Source organism: Argiope bruennichi, chromosome 2 (genome assembly GCF_947563725.1).
Source record: "Argiope bruennichi chromosome 2, qqArgBrue1.1, whole genome shotgun sequence".
NCBI classification, from domain to species: Eukaryota; Metazoa; Arthropoda; class Arachnida; order Araneae; family Araneidae; genus Argiope; species Argiope bruennichi.
In genome coordinates this window covers 108,058,618-108,075,023 of record NC_079152.1, presented here as the reverse complement: position 1 = coordinate 108,075,023, position 16,406 = coordinate 108,058,618, and the positions used below count along the sequence as shown (strand labels likewise).

Genomic DNA, 16,406 nt, shown 5'->3' with positions numbered 1-16,406 from the left:
ATTTAATATTTTTAAAAGTTTTTTTTTAAAATTATAACAGAATTATTATATTTATTTTGGAGATTTGAGTCAAACTACAAATAATCATATCTTGCAAAATAATATACACATTTACTTTGATAACTTTAAATACATTTTTTCTCCATTGCATTTTAAATAACAATAATTAATTATGTAAAAAATTAATTTTCTTTTTTTTCTTAAATTTAAACAACAAAACTGAAGAACTAGAATTTTATTTATTTGCACTTACTATAAGTGTGGGTTACCGCTGAAAAAAAATCAGAATTATTATTATTCAAAAATAAAATGTTACGGATTATTAAGATTTTCTTAATTCAAAATAAAGGATTATTTTTCTTTGAAATAGGAATTGTGCAGTAATAATTTTAAAAGTTTACACTTTGGAGTTTAATCAGTTTAATACTTCTTTCAAATATATAAGAATTTCAATATCGATTTAATAGTTAAAAATGTTTGTGAAAATGCTATTAAAAATTTCATTAAAATATTGGTTTTCATTTTTGTTATTAAAATGAAAATCTCCGTAAAATATTTTATTAAGCTGTTGTAACGTTTATTAGAATTGGTTCATTTTTTATCAAATGAATATATAAATGTGTTTTCTAGTTGCTAATAACAAGTTTTCGAAAAAAAACAACAACAGAAAGATTTTAAAATGTATGAAAATAATAAAGAAATAACGATTTTAGTTTTTGAACAGAACAAATTAATTATAATATTATTATTATTTCATTACATATTATTATTGTTTAATTGCAAGATTATTATATTACTTTCGTACTTAAGATTAAAGATTTTTTAAAAATTCATGATGGATGATCATTTTCAGATTTCGAAGAGACTTATTCTGCACAGGTCCATTATTTTTAAGAAATAAAATGACACATTACAAATTTTTATGAATCCATAAGAACAAAAAAAAATTTGATTATATTAGAAAATATAAAAGAAAATTTTTTATTTTATTTTATTCGTATTTTTCATTTATTATATAATATGGACCTAAGAAAGGCATTTAAAAGATTATATTAAAGATCGCTTTTTAAATAATTGTAAAAAAAACTTGTTATTCGTAATTAATAAAATAATGAAATTGTAGATTGGAAATCATTAACAATATTTAATATCATTTCAGTACTCCGTGCTTAACTTCATTATTGTCCATGATAAATAAACGTCACATCTATGTGAAATAAAAGAGTTAAAATTGGACCTACTTTTTCCAGGAGTTTTATAACCTGAAATATTATGAAGAAACATTTAAAAAAATAATATGAAATGTTATAAAGAAATAAAAAAATATCTATAATAAGAATAACGAAAGAAAAAAGCAATAAAAAATTACAATCTTACGAAAGCCCTCAGATAGTAATCGGGTTTTAAAATTTTCTGTTTCGAATCTAGTGTCATTTATTTATTTCAGATTAAAAATGTGTCTTCTGAATTCAATATTACATTCATGTCGAAAAACCCATATACTTTATTTAACATTCAAATATCTGCTTAATAACATCTAAAGTACTGAAATTATTCAAATGAAGATTGGCGTTAAACGATAATATGACATTTACAAAAACTTATACAAATAAATATTTATTCATGCTTATATTGCTACTTACAAAAGGGGATGATTTTTCTCGTTTCTACCATACTTTAGAAGAAGCGCTTTTGCAAAATGTGAAAACAATTAATTGGCTGTCAGTGCTATTAGCCATTATTGTTATAATTTTTGAGAATCCACTATTAATCAAAGCAAAAAATTTTGTTTCGGTTATTAAAAGCCATTAATTATTTAAAGAAAATGCCCCTATCTTTAAATTGGCGACAATATTTCTTTTTTGCTGATATAAAGTCCACTTGACTTTGTATCAGCCGAATTTTTCCTGTTTTCGAGACTAACATTGCAATATAAGGGAGCAGCATGTTTTTTGAGTTTTGAGAATTTGAACAGAATAATGTTGATTTAGTTTTACTCTTTTAAATATTTATAAGTTTTCTTTTTAATTTCCAATATAACGACCCTGATTTCTTTAGAAATAACTGAAACATTTTACATAATTCAGAGCAAAATTGTTAATTATTGTAATTTAACAAGATACACTAACTACTTCAGTTTTCTTTTGTTTCCCAATAAGAAGATAAAATTAATTTTCTCTTTATCAATAATAAATATGGCAAATTATGTCATGAACTTGGTTGCTAAAATGTAAAAAAAAAAAAAAAAAAAAAAAAAAACTGCCATAATCATTATTTGTACAGAAAAGTTAAGTTTTATCTCCCTTTAGCAAATTTCGGAAATTGAGACAGGTGACAGGACCTTATAAGTGATAAAATGATGAATTTATTACACATTTGTTATTGATATCTGAAATTAGAGAATAAATGAAAATTCTATCTGATTTGTAGTTTCAACATTTCAAAGTAAATTTAACTGGGCTATGATCTCAAATGTTTACAGTTGCTAGAAATTTAATGGCGCTTTGGAAAGTTTTGCTTCAAATTTAGAAGGGTATTTCCCAGTTCAAATAGACAAGGCGATTAATTTGGTGTGAACGTAATTTTCACCCATGTTTAAGTGTCGAAGAAGACTCAAGAGAAAGGACGCTTGATTCTCTACAGATTTAACATGTATTAGTACCGAAGACGTGAAGTCATTTCAATGGAGTCAAGTCTCGAAACCATGATCTTACCATTATCAAATAATTATAATTTTTTTTTGGATTTCTTAGGAATATTTTGGTAATGAATCTAATTAATAAAATTTTCATTAATTAGATGTTCGAAGAATGGTATTTGAATAAAGATTGGTTCTTTCTACTGTTATCCGATACATATAGTTTGCTATGACAAAATTAGAAGAGATGCATATTGAGATAGATAGATATCAAGAAGATTCGCAATAAGCTTAAAAAGTAGAATAGTTATGAATTTATAAAGTTATTCTGCATTCTTCTTTTAGAATAATATAGAATGAAGTTACAATTGCGAGATATTTCGAATGAATATGGTTGAAATATCACTAATGGAATCTTTTTCATTTGATTGATGTTCAGAAGAGAAAAATGCTAAAATTAATCAAGTTCATACTTAGAGAAATAAACATTTTAAGTTTTTATGAGAGTTAAAAGAAAAGCAAAAGAAATAAAATTACTTACGGTATGTGTGATTCGTTCCTACTCCTGAAAATATCATAAAATATAAATTCATGATTATTATAACAGGGAAGTGATAAATAAAATAAGCTAAAAAAACTTTGAGCAGTTTATATTAAGTTCATAAACTTCATCTAGATACAATAGAGGAACGGAATATGTAAGTAATTGAATTGCTTATATCATTTATTCAAGTAATCTCCAATTGTTTAAAAAATTCTAACAATTATTTTCCGCTCTTTATTTTCAAAATTCATGGAATTTTGTTTTAATGTCAAGTGAATCTGAATCAGACGCTTGAAAAAGCTTAGATTAACATAAGATTGTCGTAACGTGCAAAAAGTCGATATTTCGAGTTTCAAACATTGGTGGCATGTTTAAACAAGAAAACCGTGAACTTATATGGAATATAAGGAAAAATTTTTGGTGAAGAAAACAGAAATACTTTTAAATATCTACGTGAAAGCGTTTATCTTTAGCAATGGCTTATCAAGAAAAGTGGAGTTCAAGGTCATTCATTAAAGGTATCATTACATTAAATTCCCTCTGATGAAGACTTTTCTGAATTGCTAATATGAAAGTTTACTTTCTTGGAATAGATCTAATTAAAAAAAAAAGGAAGAAAAAATCGTGATTAACTACAGAATTATGCTCTATGTATTTCAGATGAGGCCGAATTCTACATCAGGATTTTGAATTGATTGACCTCTGAAGTAGAAAGAAGAGAAAATTCAGACTATATGGAATTGTCAAAACTTTATATTATGCTTTTCTTAACTTTATATACCTGATGTTGATCACAATAAAGAAGAAAGCTATTAAAAATCATCTGTTTTGATTTTTTTAAAGATCTAGTTTAACTGAATAATATCATATAAACAGTAATATAGTGTTGTAAATTTTTTTCATTACATAAATCCATAACTACAAATTCTAAGCAGTTTTCCACTTCTGCCTTGAATATGTTTATTTTTCCATATTACCTCCTTTAAACTCGATGTCTCTTTTTTTGAAAAAAATATCTGCTTTTACCTAAATGAGACATTTTTCTTAAGTAAAGCAAAATTTATAATTTTGTACTAATGGGGTTACTGAAATAAGCGATTAAATTAATCTGATTTTATCTAATTAATATAAATTTTTCATGCGATGATAAAAATACTAAAATATTTATTATTTTGAAAAATAATTAACAATTCAAGTTTAACAAACCATAATTTTATAATTCCATGTCGGCTTACAATATTAATAACATACTAAAAATATTCAAATAGGTTCGAAAAATATTGCTCAATTAAATAGATAGTATTAGACAGTCTGGAGCATATGAAAAATTGAATCAAATATTTATATCTCTAATGTTATATTATTGATCTATAATTACAATAATTTTATAAAGTATTAAAATTTCAACATTGATTGAAATTAGATTCATACTTTCGCTATAATGGCGGAATAATGGTAATGAAATCACAAACTACGCATATGAATTATGGAAACTGTACTATAATTCTTTAGAATTCTTTTAGAGATAATTATTTTAAAATATATAATTATGATTATGTTATCAAACCTTTTTAAAATAGCCTGGAGAGAAATTTAAGCTATGTATATTGAAAAAAAAATGTGGGAAGAATTTCACATTACCCATCAAGAGATAGGGAGATTTGAGAATGATATTTTAGTAACATAAATGTAAAAATATAAAATTAGATGGGGAAAATTAATCAGGACATTTTATGAAAGCTTAGTTGTATATTAAACTAGATATCAGCAGATAAGACAAAATGATTGTGAATATTTTTATAAATATTTTTCCTTACCTGGGACAGTGTGTCCTGAAAATAAGACAGTAATACATTTTTTTAAAAAAAATGAATCACATAAGTTTAAAAATTGACATATTAAATAATCAATTTAAACACTTTCCATTTTTCAATTTCTTTTACATTTCCTTTAAGAAAACGTTCCTTTTACATTCCCTGTTTAAGTTTTTATCAGAGCAGGGAATGTGTATTTAATCTCATTAAAACACAAATTTTTCTTTATTTGTCAAAATTTACTGAGAAATAAATAAATTTTTTTAAAGAATATAGAGTCATCTGTTTTTAAGTTTTGAAATGTTTCGCACAATTTTTCGTTAACTACACAGTGATAGATAAAAACACACAAAGGTAAAAAACAAATGAAAATTAATGTACTGGTTCTAAAAAGAACCAGTACATCAACAAAAGTTGATATAGCACTACAGAACTCTTATGAATAAGTAAATTCTCAAAAACTGCATAGCTTGTTTATCGACACCATGTTTAGTGCAGTTTGATTAAATAGCGACCTTTGTGTGATTAACCCCAAACAATTTTTTCAACATTTATGTGTTTTTCGAATTTCTATAATATAGCGTTTATGAGTTAAGAAATATTTTGCTTCTTAAAATTTGGATTTTTTAAAAAAAAATAATCTAGCATTATGGCAAATCAATTTTTTTCCCATCTGCAGTTATTTTGTTTTTATAACAGCATTATTCTAAGACAATATTTCCATATGCGACTTGTTTAAATTAAATATTTAATAATAATATTTAATTTTTTTATAATTTTGCTTAATTTGTTAATTTGTTTAATTATACATTTATTTCATTGAAAACTCAATTTTCCAGTTTTGTAAATAATTGCGATTGAATATAAATAAGATTTAAAAAAAGATATAGATTCTGAAATCTCTATGCAGAGAATCTGAAAGCTTGCTAAAAATATTCAGATTTTTAATTTTTTTTAACAAAGGAATACTTATTGGAAATTTTTTTACTCTCTTCTTACAAACTCAGCAACACTGGTCTCCGCGAAATTTTCTTGTATACTCTTCAATTAATCTACTTGCATTAAATTACCTGAAATTGGTGAAAAATAGTTACAGAATAATCTATTAAAGGGCGATCTTTGGCAGTTAATCTCTTGGATGCAGTTCATACACAAGTACCAGAATACAGAATGTGCATTTAAAATAACCTATTTCTAACCGACTGAAACAAAATTTGCAAAAGAACAACAATTACTTCCATAAAATCATATACTAAATTTCATATATTTAAATCATTATATTTTTGGTTTATAGAGATTAATGCTTGTGAAAATTCAGACCAATAGATGATCAATTCCATTCACTTATTTAGTGCTAAGTTTTACAGATATCTACGCTTTGGATATTAAATTTGTATAACACACTTTATCTAGCTATCTCTCTTCGTTTTATAGCTATCGCGTTAATTTATAATTGGACAGCAGAACAGATAGATTTCTTTTGAACGAATTTTCATTTGTTCAAAATTTGAGAGAAATTGGTGCAAAGCCCATTCACCGAATTTATCCGTCTAGCCAAAGCGGGGTTGAGTTATCTTGTGCACTGTAAGACAGACAAACTGCTATAATTCCAAAAAAGTTTTTTTTTCGAATTCAAGGAGGTCTGTAGCATGTAGAATAATTAAAATCTGGAATTCTAATTTTTAACAATTACAATACATTCTCTTTGTATTTCAGATTAATGAAGACTCAAAACATTAAACGATTAAAGAAATAATAAAAATTTTATAAAAGGATGAGTAGGAATGTTCTTTCAAAACTTTTAATGCCATAATCAGAAAAAGTTCACATTTTTTAACAGTAATTAACAGTAGTACCTCCTTATTTCAACGTCTTTTATAGAATTAAACATCTTCACATTTAAAATTTAAAAAAATTATTAATATAATTTATTCTTAACTTATATCTTACTCACTACATGAAATCAATAGCTGAATTCAATTTTATATAAAAATCTCACTGAAAGTTAGAAATGGAATTCGTAGAACAGAAGCCAAGAATAATATCTGAGCAACGCACCGGGTAAAGCAATGGTTAGCAATTAAAGGAAACTTAATTCACATCAGGTTATTCTAAAGTTTCTATTGCAGTAAAAATTGGTGAAAGTTTCTTTTCTTTAATTTACATTTCTTCTTTTAAGTGAAAAAAATATTTTTTTTAGGGAATGGGATACACACATTTTTTTAATAAAAACAATTCTGTTCATCATTTAGAAATCTTGTTCGATTTCCAGATATCTGACTCGATATATAGACTCTTATTACAATTATAAAATTACTGTAAGGATAGATTTATAGAGATTTGGAATAAATGGAGAGACTCATTTACACTATTGAAAATATGTGATATTAGTAAAATTTTTAACCACATCAAAACAAAACAATTACTTACTATTGAGCTTTACTTTACCTGAAATATAAATCATAAAAGCGTATTAAAAGACTGTAGACATAATGTATGCTGTATATGCAAATGCCTTTATATCCTTAGAAGTAATGTGAAAACTCTTTTTTTTATTGGCTTGAGGAATATAATTAATACAACGTATTTTTTAAAAAGTTGTTATGCTCTTTATCATAATACAAATAAATGAGAAAGCGATGCAATAAATACTTATCAAAAATGAGTACTTTCACTCATAGTTTTTTAAAATAAAAATGAGTAATTCTTTTCAAATACAAAATATAAAAACTAATAGCTACTTTTGTATTCTATCAATTGAAATTCCAGTAGAAAAATGTTGTTTGAGTAGTATACTATATTTGACCTTTTTGTGTAAGGTCAAGGTCTTGAGGTCTTTTTATGATAATACTAAACCATTTTATGAAATTATTTAATAATTTCTTAAAAACAATACTTAATAATAATAATAATTATAATAACTGACAAATAAGATATTTTTAGTAGTCTTATGTTTGTGATTACAAAAAGCAAGTGAAAAGAATACAAATTTTTCCTAAATAAAAGCTACACCTGTTCTTTCGAGATTACTTTTCTTCGTCTTTGCGTGTCAAAATATCTTGAAAAGCGTTCTATTCTTTTTATGCCAGAATTAATAGTTAACGGTGTTAGGCACTATAGCATATAGAGCTGATTTTACTGTGCTCTCTTATTCTATCATTTACTGTTTATATAATGCTTTTAAGTTTCAAGAGTTTATGGGCGTACTGCATAGTATTTGTTGCTGATAGCTGTGAAATTTACTTATGTCTACTAAAAAAATCATTGACATACATCAAACAATCCAGTAATATTATCATAATATATTTGGTAAGTTAAACATTAAAAAAAATATAAGCATTCACTATTTTTATAGAAAAATTCACTGTCTTAACTTAATTTGATCTATAAAGAATTCTTCATTAAAAAACCTATATTTATTGTTTAGAATGATAATAACTCTTGATACGAACGAGCTTCATTATAAAAAATGTATAACCTGGGAATGATCTCCACAAATATTTTCAACACATCTTTTAATAAAAAGTTTATCCTTTTCAGCAGCATAAAATTGTCGACTTTTCGAATTTCTTGTATGACACTGGCATACAATAGCTGCGAAATATCAATCATTGACGCAAATCCTCCATTTTTACCATTCTATCGTGGGATTCTTGGCCAGTATTTTGGAAATTAATTCCTGGAACGCCGTTAATAGTACCCGAAAATCAAATTTATGTTTTATTTATGTTTTTTGCAACCAATTTGAGTCAAAACCTGACACAACTGTAATTATGAAATCACATGCTAAATTTTACATAACTAAGTCTTTGTGTTTTTGAGTTGCCACGTTTACATACTTGTGAAAATACAGACGGTCAAATCCCCTTGAAAAATTTGATTCCAAATTTAAAGCAGATCAACATGTTAGCTACTAAATCGATGTACTAAATTTTAACCGTCTAGCTCTCTTCGTTTTGAAGCCATCGTGTTAACGAATATTCAGATATCCTGACGGATAAAATACCTCTGAATAAATTTTACTCAAATTTGATAGAAATCCACAAATTTGTTGTAGAAGTCGTATTTCAAATTTGAACCAGTCTACTCCAAAGCGGTTTTCACCGATTATATTTACTGACCGGCAGATATAGTGGCAAAAATATGTCTTTGAAACTCAGCCAACTATGAAACGTCAAAATCTCAAATGCGAATTTTTTAACGATTGCGATATTTTCTGTACACTCTGCATACAAGAAAGTAAAAGGATTCGAAATTTATTTGTTAATTAGTTTTATTGAAGAAGAGTAACAAAATAAATTTAAAATTTACTTACTTTTGTCTACATTTTTTCCCAGATTTAATTTGCTAAGATCTACATCGCTCAAATCCTCTAAAAAGGAAATGATTAAAAATTTGGTTGATGTCAAAAATTGTAATAAAGATTAACTATTTTTAGCCTTTAAAAAGTCTTGAATTGCTTTAAAATATTTTTCGAAAATTGTTAATTCAAAGTTTTGGTAGAAATTGTTATTGGTCATCTATTTTTTTGTAAACTACTAAAATTGCATTTTTAAAAACCTTTTATTAAATTTTTGTCGAATTAAAATCACTTAAAAGTTTTTTTAATTTGAAAAAATTGATGATTTCATTATTGAAATGTTAAAAATATTTTTCACTAATTTTGAAGAATAATAGTTTTGTATAAATATGGTTATGATGAAACATTAAGCATTTTTGTGTTAAAAGATAAAAATAAAATATTCAGTTAGTAGGTTTTAGGAATGGAATGAATCCTATAATAAAAAAGTGAGTTGTTTTTAGCTATTATTGTTGTAACACAAAGAAAAATATTCAAATAAATGCCAGATACTTAATTAAAATAAATTTATATTTTTATTTATTTCACAATTATAGATTGCTTTTTCGCATCAGTTAATGAGAAATTTAAAAGTATATTCTCTTTCTAAGTTTCTTTAATATTAAAATTACAAAATTAAAATACATTTTATTATTTGAAATTTGTAAAAATATATTAATTTACTGCACTCTTATATATGAGGATCATAAATATTTGTACGGTATTGTATCGCAAAGATACAAAAAATGTAATTAGATTTTTATTGTTATGTTTTGATGTTATGTTATGTTCCTTTCTTCACCTCAAAATTAATTACACAAAAAATTTTCATTTCATATCAAAGTTTCACCAAATTAATTTAATTGCTCAACATGAAATAAATGCTTAATAGTATAAAGTAAATCAAGTAATTATTTTTTGTAAACGTATGTTCTTGTGTGGTTTTGATAGAAAAAAAATTAATAATATAAAATTGCAATTAAATCTCATGAACCATTAAGCTAACCACCATAATGTTCATTATAGGATTACTTAAAAAAATTACTGAGGATTTATAATGTAAATGAGTTAGATCGTTGAGAGGTTAAAGATAATCTTTTTGATATAAAAATATATGCTTACCGCCTGGAGGGATAGTGAAATCTAATGAAAGAGGAAGTATCAGTATAATAATGTTTCTTAAAAATTATAACTAAAGCTATTATGACAATTTTTGTTATAATAAAATTTTAGCTCCATATGAAAATTAAAGATTTAATTAATATCGCTTTAAAATTCTAGTTAATGGAATTTCAGTTTTCACTGACAATACTTAAAAATTCTACTCTCTTATCAATGATTATTATTACTTTTAAATTCCCATTAAAAGAATTACTGATTATTATTAATATTTAATTTCAATTAATTAAATTTATTAAAATTAAATTTATATAAATATTTAATTGAAATTAATTTAAAATAAAATTATTAATTATTTATGAAGCTGAATGTTTGAAATGAATTGAAAAAAATATAATGTTTACGATTTTTTACATGGTTGTAAGTATTAGGTACAACTAACAAAAAAAATATTTAGTATGATAAATTTTAATCCAATTTATTAAGAGTAGCATCAATAAAAAATTGGTTTGATTTTGCAGAAAAAAAGAGATTGTGAAGAAAAAGAAACGAATATTCTGATATGTTAAAGTGGTTTTTTGGAAGTAAATAAACAGCTTAGGGTAGAATTTAAAGAATATGTTAAAAAAAATGGTAATATTTTTGATTCCCGAGGAAAATAATATAAAAGTTTAATTAAAGAGAATACATATTGTTTTAGTTAAAAAATAAAAACAGTTTTGCATGTTTATAAATTTCCTGTAATAAGAGTTAATAGTCTCTTTTAATTTCACTTGCGCCAAAAATTGAAAATAAGATTTATTTCTTTTACAATGGAAGCAAATATAATTTACAAAAATAAGAAGAGTGGAATTTCACTACGGTGATTTTAGATTCCAAATTCAAAACAATATTTCAAAAGACTATTAATATGTATCATTCTAAAGTTTTAATCAATAAATTATCATAGATTATTGATAATTCTGATTTCTTAATACAAATATGATTTTTTTTATTTGTTTTTGCTTTTCTTATATTTACTCTTTCGCAAGAAATAAAATCTCGAAATAAAAAAAAGCACTCCTAAATCATCAGCAACACCAATCAAGTAGTGATTATGCATAAAATATACAACGTTGAATTTTCCACAATATTCAGCCGCTTATACTTACCGTACGTTTTGGCTTCGCCTGCAAAATAAAAAAAACATGATATTAATGTCAAATATTTGTTACAATTATGTATCAAAACAAGAAAAATAAAGATTCAAACATATTATGAATATGAAAATGTATGCATTGAATCCATTTTTTAAGATTTTAATTAATTAATTTAAGAATTTAATTAATTTTATCATTTTTTTCTTTGATAATTTCAGAAAATATTACAGATCAAAATAATTTTCACATAATCGGGAAATTAAAAATTCTTTTTCTATGATATATATTTAGTTGTATAAAACATTCCTGTATTTTTAAAACTGAAAAAATACATTTAGATATATTTTGCAACATTTCTTTTTATTGCTGGAATGGAATTTAAATTACTTGAATTAATTGCAATATTTTATCTCGAGTTTTTTTTCATTATTGATAACAATAGTGTGAAAATCTGACTCTCTTTTAATATTGTTTTTTTCTTAAATCAAAATTTAGTAAATTTTTATTTAATATTAGGCTGTTTACAGATAAAATTAACTGTAATAAAAGCGGAGGTGGAAATTGTACAACTGTGCACTAAATTTTGTATTTAATATAAAATAAAAATATATATAATTACAATAAAAATCCAATGATGAATGATTTCACTTATTATTTTCATACATTTTCTGATCATTATTTGATTCGGCGAGCAGATTATTAGCTTTCTCAAAGTTTTATCATACCGACTTTTGTATTAAAGTTCAAATTACAATTAGAGAAAATTGATAAATAGAACAATAAACAGAGCAGGCGAAGACAAGTAAAAGAATACAAACTATATTTGTATTGAAATTTAAATATAATTTCCTAAAGGGGTCATTAAAATCAAGCTATGCAGAAGAAATTTCATTGAAATTTTATATTTTACCAAATAATGCATAAAATGTGCATAAATGCATAAATGTAAAATTACATGCATAAAATGTTATGTAATAAAATGTAAGTAATAACTCAATTTATGTTATGTAAAAAATCAATTTTTAAATGGTGCCTATGACATATTTAAAATTCCCAAATGGAGTTTTAAATGTCGAATTTCTATAGATAAAAATTATTATACAAAAAATGAATTTAAGCTTATAAATTATTTCTTCCCTAATTTTTTTAATTACTTATGTTAACTCATTATGGTTATATATATATATATCCCTAAATTATTTTTCGTTCGATTTTTATTTTTCATTTATTGAATTCAATGCAGTAAATGAGGTTTTTTTTTATAAATATTTCATATAATTAATAATAATAACTACAAATCCAAGAAATATGAAAAAATGGCAGAAAAATATTTTAGATGTTAATAACTTCCATATTTATTTCAGAGCGTTTTTCCTAAGAATGATAAAAGCAATTCTGGTATATATTTACGAACTAATTTAAACTTTAAAACAGTAATATGTTCATAAAAAAAAAGATAGTATTCGGCCCTTACTGTTTGCAGTTTTAAAGAAAGTATTCAACAATATTTTCTATTTTATCATAGATGCTTTTCGAAATTTAAGAATTCTTGCTCTGAAAATTATTTTATCAAAGTTGTAAATGCTATTGTTACTGAAATTTTGACATAAACAGAATATTGTATGATAATATTTGTCAATTATAGTCATAATCGTAAGAAGTTTTAATTTTTATTTCTGATTTTGTAGATTTAACTTTCAAGCTGTGACCGTTGAAATTATTACTATTCTGTGTTCCATCTGTAAATATGAATATTATATATTCATTTTATATTAAGTGTCTTATCATTTAAATTTTAATTACTAAATTATTAAAGCTTCATTCATGAAAATCTTACGCGGCGTTTTATACATTATTACTTAGGGGATATCTATGATAATTTGCAAATTTATCTAATAAACAAAAGCATTTTCTATTAACTTTCTTAACTAATTAAGAAGAAAATCTAGATTATCAAATCTAGTTAAAAATAATTCTCTGTAATAAATTAAGAATAATTTTTACCAGGCAAGACGTTGAAAGCGGAAAATTATTACAATCTTTCTACATGCCATTGCTTAGTATATAAAGAAACTTGCAAAGTTCGGATTTCTCCCGTTTCTATTAAATTTATATGTTTATCACCATTCTTGGATTTCTTTTTTTCTCTAACAGACTTTTAAAACGCCTAATGCATGAGAAACATTTGTAAATGGCTTATGGAATAAAAATAAATATGAAGAAGAGAGTTTTTTTGGCATAAAAAGAAATTTTTAAATTTCTGGGCGTGGCATTAGACGAGTATTTATAAAACTTTAGCCTTTTTCTATGTTTTATACTTTTTGTTCTACGCATTAGGAAGGATAATAGAGAATCTACTTTATATGACGCATTAAAATACAAACATAATAAATTTAAAATTTAAAATCTGCACCTATCGTGCATTTATACGACTTTTCTACAATTGAGCGGTGCATAAATAATAGATTTTAACAAGAATGCCAATCTACACACCAAATGACATGATATATCATTTTTATTTTCATTTTTAGACAATAGGCGTCCATCTCTCGAAATATACATCACTAAGTAGAAATCATAATGATGATAAAAAAAAAGATTTTTATGATTGCATTCAAGAGAAAATTTTATGTTTAATGTGTTGCTTTGAATATGGCTTCGCAGATGCAAATAGTCAGAAATGTTTTTTTTTTTATAAAATAATTTCGTTTTATATTTTATAACACTTAAAATGACGATGTCCAGAAATATATCTGTTGATATATGTAAATAAATTGTATGAAAAATGATACTATTTCTTCAGAACGAATTACTTCAATGAACTTGAATTGTGATTTTTATTTTCATCTCTCTTTTATCCAATAGTAATTAATACAAAAAAAATCACGTTAATGAATTAGCAATCTTCTTATAAATTATAAAATCTATTTCAAATAAAATTTATATCAGTTATATATCAACATTGCATTGAATTCAGTAGCAGTTTCAAGATATGCATAAGCATCATTTTTATATATGTATTAAGACAATAAAAATCATAATAATATTTCTTCATTCATGTACGTACAGAAATTGCATTACATTTGCTTAATGAATTTCAAGCAGAAAAATCACTCATTTCATAAGCATAATCAAACAGAATAGTTTTTCTTAAAATTAGGGAAATATAGAAATAATTTCATACATAATTCTTGCGAATACATTCAAAAAAATATCTGCATGGAGGCTCAAATATAAAATAATATAAATATGAGAATTATATAATTTTTTTTATAAAGATATAACAAAACTCCCCGTAATTATTCGTTCGTATGCTGGCTACTATCAATAATCATTAATTAGTTTACGGCAAGTGGTATTTGGAATTAAGGTTGAATTTAGAAAAATATAATTATACTAATGTCTCATTTCAAAGCAATCTGAAGGATATTTTGGGACGAGTTTCGTATTTTAGAACTCTGTAGAATTATGAGAATGATATCTGAACCTAAAACTCTGTCTTCAGACTTTTGTACCATACTAATGAGATGATATTTGAGTTTTGACATCATATTTAAGAAGCACCAAGGTCACAAATATGGCATATATTTGACAGAGTTCAGTTTCAAACTTGCAACCATCTGGTTTCGAATCTTAATAAAAAACATATGGAAATTAAATCCAGAATCGAATTAAATCTTATCAAACATCAATGGCGTTGAATGATGGCCGAAATTGATCGTTATAGCCAAATCTATTGATATTCCTTATGGCAATATTTAAAGATTATAGCATTGCAGTTATATTATATATTTAATTCATTTATTATTTTATTACAATTTAATATTAATTTATATACGGATGTCCTTGAAAATCCGAATTCTAAATCAAAGACACTTTGAATATAATCAGTGGTATGAATATAATCTAATATATAGTTTTTAATTTGGAAATTCTCCAATAAATTATTTTTGTGAAACTTAATTTGAATTATTTACTTACTTTCTGGAAAAGTGAGGCCAAAGAATGCAATACTGATGCATAGTATTACTGTCTGTAGGGAAACCATTTTGAAACGATTCGCTGACTTCAGAATTCTATACTAACCGATAGAATTCTGTCATTGGAATTTATTAAAAATTTTATAGGCTTATATAGACTATTGCGCATTGGAATGAATGCAGCTGTATTGAATCATCTGTTAAAATGTGATCAAAAAGATTGCTTATGATAGCGTTATCTACAGATCTAAAAATTTATCGATAGCAATCAATGTTGTCTGAGAAACGATATTTAAGGAGGTGCTTTTACGAGAAGTTTTATCTTTTTATCTCCAATCGATGGAAGAAAGAGATCATACAATTCCAATGTAACTATCTATATGATACATAAAACAGTCTAAGGAAAATATAGTTAAACAGGGTTATACAGTAATTAAAATAAGCATTGGCTTAAATGGATGCGTGATGTTCATATTCAAACTAAGCCTTTTGAAATTCTTTGGGATAAATATCTGTAGTTTCATAGAAGAATCAATAAGAGTATTTTTCAGGATATTTTAAGTTTTCACCGAAAATATTTAGAATATAATAGTTTTTTTTCATCTTCATATAAGAAAATTCTACTTTCTATCATCTCAATCATGTAGTTATTTTACCATTAATTTGATATACATTATCCTATAATCTAGATGATCTAATATTCAATAACAATTTTATCATACGAAAATAAATCTGCAAATGATTATAAAAATTGCATGCTATAAAAGTATAATGTTGTGGTATTTTTAAAATTATAATGTTGCATTTCTTTGCCTTTTGCTTTTATTACATTA

The 16,406-nt window shown here is 24.5% G+C and overlaps 1 protein-coding gene across 3 annotated transcripts in view; it reads right to left on the bottom strand.

Moving 5' to 3' along the window:
• The window catches only part of LOC129960190 (uncharacterized), a 34,090-nt gene extending 18,324 nt beyond the window's left edge, over nucleotides 1-15,766 (bottom strand). The window contains exons 1-9 of one of the 3 annotated variants that reach the window (XM_056073421.1): nucleotides 15,575-15,766; nucleotides 11,606-11,623; nucleotides 10,458-10,478; nucleotides 9,312-9,368; nucleotides 7,427-7,444; nucleotides 5,000-5,014; nucleotides 3,180-3,203; nucleotides 1,242-1,262; nucleotides 254-271 (exon numbers count right to left, since the gene is read on the bottom strand). In XM_056073421.1, coding sequence (XP_055929396.1) covers nucleotides 254-271; nucleotides 1,242-1,262; nucleotides 3,180-3,203; nucleotides 5,000-5,014; nucleotides 7,427-7,444; nucleotides 9,312-9,368; nucleotides 10,458-10,478; nucleotides 11,606-11,623; nucleotides 15,575-15,641 — 259 coding nt within the window. In that variant the 5' untranslated portion in view covers nucleotides 15,642-15,766. The remainder of the gene's footprint in view (nucleotides 1-253; nucleotides 272-1,241; nucleotides 1,263-3,179; nucleotides 3,204-4,999; nucleotides 5,015-7,426; nucleotides 7,445-9,311; nucleotides 9,369-10,457; nucleotides 10,479-11,605; nucleotides 11,624-15,574) is intronic. The other 2 variants (XM_056073412.1, XM_056073430.1) reach the window with 2 other exon arrangements.
• Nucleotides 15,767-16,406: the final 640 nt, after the last annotated feature.